General features: G+C 39.5%; 1 protein-coding gene across 1 annotated transcript in view; it reads left to right on the top strand.

Moving 5' to 3' along the window:
* Positions 1-96: 96 nt before the first annotated feature.
* MEGF9 (multiple EGF like domains 9) overlaps positions 97-8,585 on the top strand; it is a gene marked incomplete at its 5' end in the record, with an annotated part of 117,732 nt that continues 109,243 nt past the window's right edge. Inside the window, one exon of the mRNA XM_027774559.1 lies at positions 97-166. Within this exon, the coding sequence (XP_027630360.1) occupies positions 97-166 (70 nt within the window). The remainder of the gene's footprint in view (positions 167-8,585) is intronic.

Below are 8,585 nucleotides of genomic sequence, written 5' to 3'. Positions count from 1 at the left end.
CTGTAGCGACCACCGCGCCGGCGCCCACCACTCCTCGGACCCCGACCCCGGTCCTCCCCAGCAGCAGCCGCGCCCCGCCCACCTCACCTGCCACCGCGGCTCCCCAGCAGCAGCAGCGCCCCGCCCACCTCACCTGCCACCGAGGCCCCCTCTCCTACGCCCCCAGGTGAGTCCCAGCCCCTCCTCGCTTGCAGGACTCTGCCCAGCGTCTGCCCATCCGTACCCGGCCCCGGGCCTCGAAGGTCGGGCTCCTGGCTGGAATTGCTTGTTTCTTGCCCCAAAGGCTCCCCAAATTTCGGCTCTCGGGGGTGGGGGGGTGGGTGGGTCCAAGCTCCATCTGGCCCCATTCGCCCTTCCCCAATCTGGAAAGTCTTTTGTCCCTCCTGGGCTGTGCTCCCTGGAAAGGGGGCGTCTGCGGTGTGGACAGCATCACATCTTGCAAACACGGCTTTCTGGCCTTTGTCAGAGACCCAGAATGGGCGCAAACTTTTGGTTGGGTTCGCTCACCCAGCCTCCTCGTCTGGGTTCTAAGTTCGAAAGCCAGCATAGGACCTCTTTCAGTGAGTCAGAAGCTGAGTACGAGGGATTCCTCTCCAAGCTCCAGTTCCCTTGTTTATTTCTTCTTGTTTATGTAAATATCAGGTGTGTGTGTGCGTGAGAGAGAGACAGGTGGAAGAGCTATTGAGGATTTTGCTTATAAACAGTAGTACAGGTAACTTGAGGCTAATAAAAGTAAAAAAAAAAAAAAAAGGCACTGTGATCTGTGTTTTCCCTGCAAATAAGTGGATTCAGTAGGTCATTTGGGACAGGTGTGTATCTAGGTTGAGTACATTTATAAATTAGGTTAAATTCTTTCCTTGCACTGTTTTTTTTTCTTCTTCTTCAATTACAAGGTCGCTATGTTTGGACAAATATGTAATTTAAGTAGGGATGCCCGTTTTTGTCACTTTAAGCTAGAATGTTCAATTTTGCCAATGCTGATTAATGCCAATTTTTGTTTGAGTCTGGGCATAAAACCAGGCTCTTCTTCCTACTGGTTGAAGTCTTCAAGTGAAGTTACAACTCCTATTCTTTCCCCCTTTATCTAAAATGGGCCTGAAACTAAACATATAAAACTTACCTTGTCAAGATGTTGGAAAAGAGTTTCTGAGTTCTTTTGCCTTGCATAGGTGTGGAGATTCGTGGAAACCATTTGTCTAGCTGGATCTGTGACCTAATTCTTAGGCTCACTGATTTACGGTGGAGTCAGGTATAGACTTGGGACTGTAATTGAGTTTGCAGACTTTTCCCACTTAGTTATGAGCCTTAATACAGTCTTGAATCTTGCATCAAAAGTTGGCAATGATATAAGTAGGAATGCAGATTAATCACTCATAAAAAGCCAAGATTGTATCTCTTCCAGTTTCAAGGAATGTATTGACTAGCTGGGTTTTACCTGTAACCCTTGCTGGAGTTCATATAGAGAGACTGGCATATTGTGAGCGACAGGAAGCATAGGAGTTGAGAGGGTGGATTCCAAAGTCCATTCTCAGGTTAGAATTCTGTCTCTGCTCCTTGTTAGCTGTAAGCTTGGGCCGGGCACTTAACCTCTCTGGCTTTAGTTTCTTCAACTGTGAGATGAAGATGTTAATGGTACCTACTACACAGAATTGCTGTGAAAATGGGGTAAGTAAGTACAGTGCTTACAACAAGTCCTGGTCCAGAATGAGCACTGCGTGGTGTGAGTCCTGCTACGAGCAGGCTTTATGTATTTATTTTTCTTTAATAAAAAGCATTTGAGAAACCTAGGAGGGACTTGTACTGCTTTTTGGTAAAGTACAATACTTAGAAAAAGGATGAATTAGATTCTCCAGAATTTCAAGCACATAGTATTTATATAGCCAGGTCACTCTCTTTGATTAGTATCTGATAAATAAGTCTCTGTGTAATTCATGTTATTTTACTTTTATTATTTTTGTATCATTATTCTTAAACCACAAAGATAACCCTTTACTGGCCCAAAATACGAACAACTAGAAGTGTACAAAGGAAAAAGTGGAAGTCTTCTTTGCTGCCTGCGAGATCTAGTCAATCCCTAGAGGTTACTACTCTTAGTAGTTGGATCTCTTTTCAAACATTTTTTTTTCCTGAGTATATATTAACATAATCTCACAGAGTATTTTTAAATAGCTTTTTAAAAAAATCAACATGGAATAATCCCATACATGTTGTTTTGAAACTTGCTATATTCCCCCTAACTGTGGTATCCTGTACTTTTTTCATGTCAATACCTAGTGTCTACCTTTTTCTTTTGAAAAGTTGCATTTCCCATTGTAAGAATGTATCCATTCATTTAACTAAACCTTATTATAGACACTTAGATTATTTCTGGGATTTACTTCCAAAAGCACAGAGAACAATGTGTAATTGTTAAAGTCCATCCTGTATTTATTATAATCTCTAATACTTTGGAATTTCTTAGAATTCCAATCAATTTCAAGTGAAGTAAAGTTGTGCTGATTAACATTTGCCCCCTGAAAGGTTGTTCAAGGCTTTTAATCACTCCCATGGGCTAGCATCTGTTTATAGGTTTGTGGTGGTCTGCGAGTGACATAAGTTCTATGGGGTCGTCGGAAAATTCATAACGTATTTGCTCTGTTTTCCTGTGCAAAGATGCATCATGACTTTCCCAACGACCCAATAGAAGGATGTCCAATTTCAGTAACCCTCCTGTGTTTTAAGTATTCTGCAGTGTGTGCTCTTCTGTGAGTCACTCTAGTTTGCTCATGTCTAATTCTCAGCAACTGAACCGGGTTTGTGTGCCTACTGATAGGCAGTTTTAGCTTTATGGTGAAATAGTCAAGTACCTTTTATCTGATCAAGGACATCAGGCTGTTTCAAACAGTGAACATATCTCTTTGGCAGAAGGAAAACTTGTCATTGAGCTTGAGAAAGCTAATTTGGTTTGCAGAGTTGGCATTTGGGAAGGTGGTTGTGCAGGATTTTTCACTTCAGTGTTCAGGTAAGGACTGAGTGCCGTCGAGAATATATTATTTGATTACATAGGTCTTATAGCTGCTTTTGGAGTTAATAATTTCTTTCATGGGGTTCTAGCTGAGAACCCTTGCCTGCGCCTCAATTAGGGCCTCTTTTTGTTTACAGGGACACTGATCCGCAAACTGAAACTAATTGCCCAGCAAGAAGGCACTTTCCTCCCGCAAACTAGGCAAAACATTTGGTTTGGTTGGCTGGTTAGTGCATTTTAAAGAAAGATGCTATGATTCTAGAGAATAATAATCATCGTTAGTAAGACACTGAGATAATAACGGATGTTTGATTTTTAAACTATAGACCTTTAGAGCTAAATCGGACCTTAGAAGCTACTGTTTCCTAATGTGGCCCTACAACAGCAGAAATATGTCCGTAGGCTTAGCTGAAATATTTTTCCTTGCAGTTAACAGTGAGTAGCTTGGTTCTGCCCTTTGGGGCCATGCAGAACAAGCCTGCTTTCTTTGTGCCATGACAGTTGTTTGGGGACTTGGGGACAATAACCATGCTTCCTCTGAGTCTGGGCTAAATATCTTCAACTCCTCCAACTGGTCTTGATATGGCCTGGTTTCAAATTCTCTCACTATCCTGGTCACTTCTCTTTGGGCTTTTTCTGTCTTTTTTGTGTTTCTCCCAAATCATGGGATAGAGGTGAACATAAATATTTAAAATGTGCTCTAAGGAGCTTGTAGCAGAGGGCAGTTACCTCGTTCTTTCTGGATGTGATACTGCTGTTGATGTAGTAGTCCCTAATCACAGCAGTGTTTTTGGCAGCCACGTTGTGTTGTTGACTCACTGAGTAGCTAAACTTTTAAAAATTTTCTACTTTTTACTATGTGTTACATGAGCCTGCATTCTGGAGTTAGAAATTCTTGTCATTTTCTAAAGTATAACCTGAGATGTTTATTAAACGTACACAATAGTGCTAGATTGAAATCATCCTTTGAGATCCCAAGTCTGGTAGTGTACTCCACCCAGTTTTTTCACATTTACCTACGGGGTGTTCCTACAGACAGAGTCTAAGGACAAGTTAGGGCAGGTTATTCTTACTTCATAGGGGAGAATAAATTTATGGATGAAAAAATAGTTCAGAAGACAAGGGAGACTTTCTCAAGAATCTCTTTCAGCTCTAAAGTTCTGTGATGAATTGGTATACATCATTCAAGGAACATTTATGTCCCCCAAGGAGAATTAATTACTTATTTGTGACTTACGTTATGAAATAGATTTTGTTTAATTAAACCCTAGAAGTTAGTGTTTAAAAACTCTACTACGACATGTAAATAAAATTCACCCATGGATTAAATTGAAACAAACGTTCTGGGACTATAGGGTCACCCTATCTGTCCCAGAAAATGTTTTCTCTGTCCTGACATCTCTACTAATGGGTTCAGGGTCTTATTTATTTGTAATTCTTTAAGAAGATACTATTGGGAACCAGCAGTTAGCGTAATGGCTATGTCGCTGGACTCCCATGTAGTTGACCGCGGTTCGCGACCCGGACCCGGTGGCTTAAAACTCACGCCGGGTGCGTGTGCGTGCGTGCCCAAGATCCCGAGAGGAGAATGAAGGAGAAGGGATTGTGGCGTGACTATTCCCCCTGGGGGGGTTATTCCTCGCTTTCTGTCTCTATGTCTCTGTCTGTCTGGTGAGCGCACGCGCCCTATAGCGAAAAACCTCTCAAAAAAAAAAAAAAAGAAGATACTATTATTTTAAGGAAATTGACACTGTTCACGATCCAAAGGTAATATAGAGCCATAGTCTTTTATCCAAAACCTGTGGGGCTCTGGTAGGCCCCACAGCCTAGTGGTTAAGGGAGTCAGATCCCACATGGCCAACTGTGCAGTTTGGGTCCCTGTCCCAGCACTTGAAAAACAAACCAGGTGTGTGTGTGTGCATGCCCCAAATCCCAGCCCAAATGGAGAAATGGAGAAGAGATTGTGGCATGACCCCACCCCTGACTGTGGGGGTGAGGGCTGGTGGTGGTGGTGGTGTTCTCCTTTGCCTCCTGGCTCTGTGTGTCTGTCTTTCTCTGGCCAGTGCACACTCATTCTGGCAATTAAAAAAAAATCGATGAAGCTGGATGTCTTTAAGAATTTAGACTTTTTCAGATTTCAAGAAGTTAATAAATACATCCCAGTGAGGCTGAGACAGCATCCTGTAATTATGCACATTAAAATATTTGCAGCAAAATGCATGTATATTCATACTAAGTGGGATAAGTAAAAATGATAAGTAGCCTTGCATCTATTCAGGTCAGGTTTTAGTGCCAGATGTCCTCGAGGCAGGTCAGGTATTTGCCACCAATGGTTCCAGGAAAATGTGAGGTTTGGGAGCTTCTGATGTTAAGTACCGGGTTTGAGGTATAGTGGACTACTGTAAGAGTAATTGCAAACATACTTAGTATGTTCCTGGTACTAAGTGCCTTGAATATATTAACTCATTTAGTCTTTGGAACAGTTAGGTCCTACTGAGTTAAGTGCTGTTAATTATCTTCATTTTATTGGCAAGGAAACTGAGGCCCAGAAAGAAGTCTAGCTATAGTAGAAACCAGATTCAAATCTATTCATTCTGGCTCCAGAATCTGTATTACTGGCATTTAAAGACATAGTTATCTAGAAGAGAAGGATAGGAACTATTTTGCTTAATATAATAGCCCTTGGATATTAACCTGAGAAAATGTCTGGGTTTTGGCATTTACTCCCTTTGCTCTATGGTATGTTATTCATTATTCCTTCTGCTTGAATTTGAATTTTTTGTTTTGTAATGTTTTACAACTGTGATTTTAAATGATAGTTCTTACTCTTCCTTGATCTTGATTAGGTTTTAAGCTGGTCCAATGGAGAAATCCATTTTTTTTCCTTTTTAGGGCTTTTTTTTTTTTTTTTTAGGTCCAGGCCCAGGGACGTCTAAATTTACTATATCTTATTCCTGGCCCTAGGTTCTTAGCTTTCTGTAGAAATTCCTTAGTTTGATTAGTTCCTCGGGCAGCCTAGTTAAACTGCAGAACATTAGTTCCAAATCTTCTGAATTAAATCCCCAGGAAGCCTTCTGGCTAGTTGAAAATTTACACATTGAAATAATCTTACTAGGTCTTTTTATCTTGATTTTTTAAAAGACCCATAAAATTAAAGTGTGCATTACTTTTCATCTCAGTGTTTCTAAACAAGTATAAACTTCTAGACATCCTGGCACCCTTATAAAAAGAATGGGAGAAAAGTATCATAGTGCCATTTTTACTGATGGTTAAATTATGGGTCAGGAGATTATTGCTCGAGGGTACTTAATAGATCAGAAGAGAATAGAAATATAAGCTCTTGTTCAGCTGAAAGACAGAGTTAGATGATGTCTTTAGTTATAAATAGCTTTAATACATGCGTTTTGCCTTGAACTTGATTTTTGTTTAGGTGTCATATAAAAATCTTTATTACTAATTTTTTTTGGGGGGGGAGAGATTTTCACTATAGGGCGCGTGCGTTAGCCAGCCAGACAGAGAGAGACATAGAGACAGAAGGAGAGAAGTCACCCCCCAGGGGGGATGGCCAGGCCACAATCCCTTCTCCTCCATTCTCCTCTCGCGATCGTGGACACGCACGCACACGTGCCTGGAGTGAGTTTTAAGTCACCCAGTCCTGGACGCGAACCGCGGTCGACTACGTGGGAGTCCAGTGACATAGCCATTACGCTAACTGCTGGTCCCAACTAATTTTAACATTGTGTAATAGGCAGCTCTTCTGGAATCATTTAGTCTTTTTTCAAATATACATTTTGGTTTATCTGTTTCTCTCTAGAATTACCCGAACTGCACTGGTAACTTTAAAGGTTTTCTTTTTTTTTTTTCTTTTTCTTTTAATTGTGCCAAAAAGATAACGTCTGGATACATATGTTTTGAATCACAGTAAAGGCTTACTCAAAATAATGATCTTTTTAGCTGTATCTAAGTACATGTGATAGATCTGTGTCGAAATAATCTCTAGTAATGCCACTGTTTCAGAAATAATTATTATTGTCAGAGGAAATCTTCCGTAGTACTTTTCTGTCATTAAAAAAAATAAATAAATAAAACTTTGATTCATTTTGTTTGCTTCTCCCCTACCCCCAATTTAAACTACTTTGTATTTCTTCTCATTCTTCTCTCTTACTCTTAGCCCCATCCATTCTTTCCATGATCTTTAAGGAACCAAATTACCCTCTCTATTTAACAATTTACCACTTTGTCCTCCTTCAGTGCCTCCTCAAAGCCTAATTCTTCCAAGAAGTCTTTCTAGATGAACAAAAAGTCCTTGAAGATGTCCTGGTATCAGGGTGCACGGGGTTGAACACTTTGCACTAAGAACAAAACCTCTCTTTCTCTGTGACTTTGACTTCTTTCCTTTTGATTTGTCTTTAGTCTATTTCATGTAGATTGTTATGTCCACTTGTAAGAAAGTGTCATCATTTATACAATATTCAAGACATAGTATTAATTTTCTCTTCTTGGAAAAGAAAATGCAGAAAAGATTTTCTTTTTGTCCTGAGGTTTTCTTTATTGTTCTGCCTTTTTTTTTTCTCCTCCTGAGAAGTAATAAAAAAACAAAACAAAACAAAAAACTGTCATAATAGGCATTACCTGCCTCTTAAAAAAAATCAAGTACTTTGAATAAGTAGCAAATTTCTTTTTCTATTTAGGAATAATATGAGCTGTTTGTAGGTGGATTTGGGATGCATACCAATATAAAAGGTTTAATTTGGTTGAGAAACAAATGTTTGATCTTTTGAATGACTGAATTTCCCCTGTAGAAATCTAATTAAAGTTAATAGTGAACAGAGTGCTTCTAATAATTAACAAATGTGCAGGGCATTATGGTTTACAAAGTCTTCTTAGAATCTTCAAGACTCTGGCATCTATTTATATTTTGTTGATTTCAGGGTATTATATAAGTGAAAAAGGGCTTAGCTTCTGTCTTCTGTTGGTATTTTTATTGGCAAATATCGGCCAGACCTTTACAAGTTTTTGGTAGGTTTGGCATTTGATAATTTGTCTTTCAGACCTTTGTCTTTCACACCTATTTTGTTGAGTGTAAATTGGGGTTGGTTTAGTCCTCCATATTTTAATGATGGAAAATGGAATTTGGAGAATTGCTTTGTATTTTCTTTCCTAAGCAGTAAGTAAGACCGAAAGTTCTGGAAAGGGCCCAGCAGTAATTGAAGGTAAATGGTGATGGAGGTAACAAGGCGAACTACAGAGCCTGATTGGGAGGGCTCAGAGAAATTTCATTTCTTCATTTTGAAATATTGTTTACTCCTTTCCTAGAGTACAAATCTGTTCGGGATTATCTTAACCTACTATTTTAGTTGTATTACTTCAAATCAGTGTGTTAGTAGGAAAAAGTACTCTCTCACCTGTCACTTCCAATCTGATATTCAACAATTTGGCAGGAAACGTAACTCATATTAACTGAACACATATTATTATCTGTCTCATTATCTGTCAGGATTTCTTGTTTCACATGCATCATGTCATTTAATTCTTTTTTAAAAGAATATATATATTCACAATGTGAATATATATATATATA

Source organism: Tupaia chinensis, unplaced genomic scaffold (genome assembly GCF_000334495.1).
Source record: "Tupaia chinensis unplaced genomic scaffold, TupChi_1.0 Scaffold000455_1, whole genome shotgun sequence".
Classification (NCBI taxonomy): Eukaryota; Metazoa; Chordata; class Mammalia; order Scandentia; family Tupaiidae; genus Tupaia; species Tupaia belangeri.
Note: the sequence above shows the minus strand (reverse complement) of the source record. Positions and strands in the feature narration are given on the sequence as shown.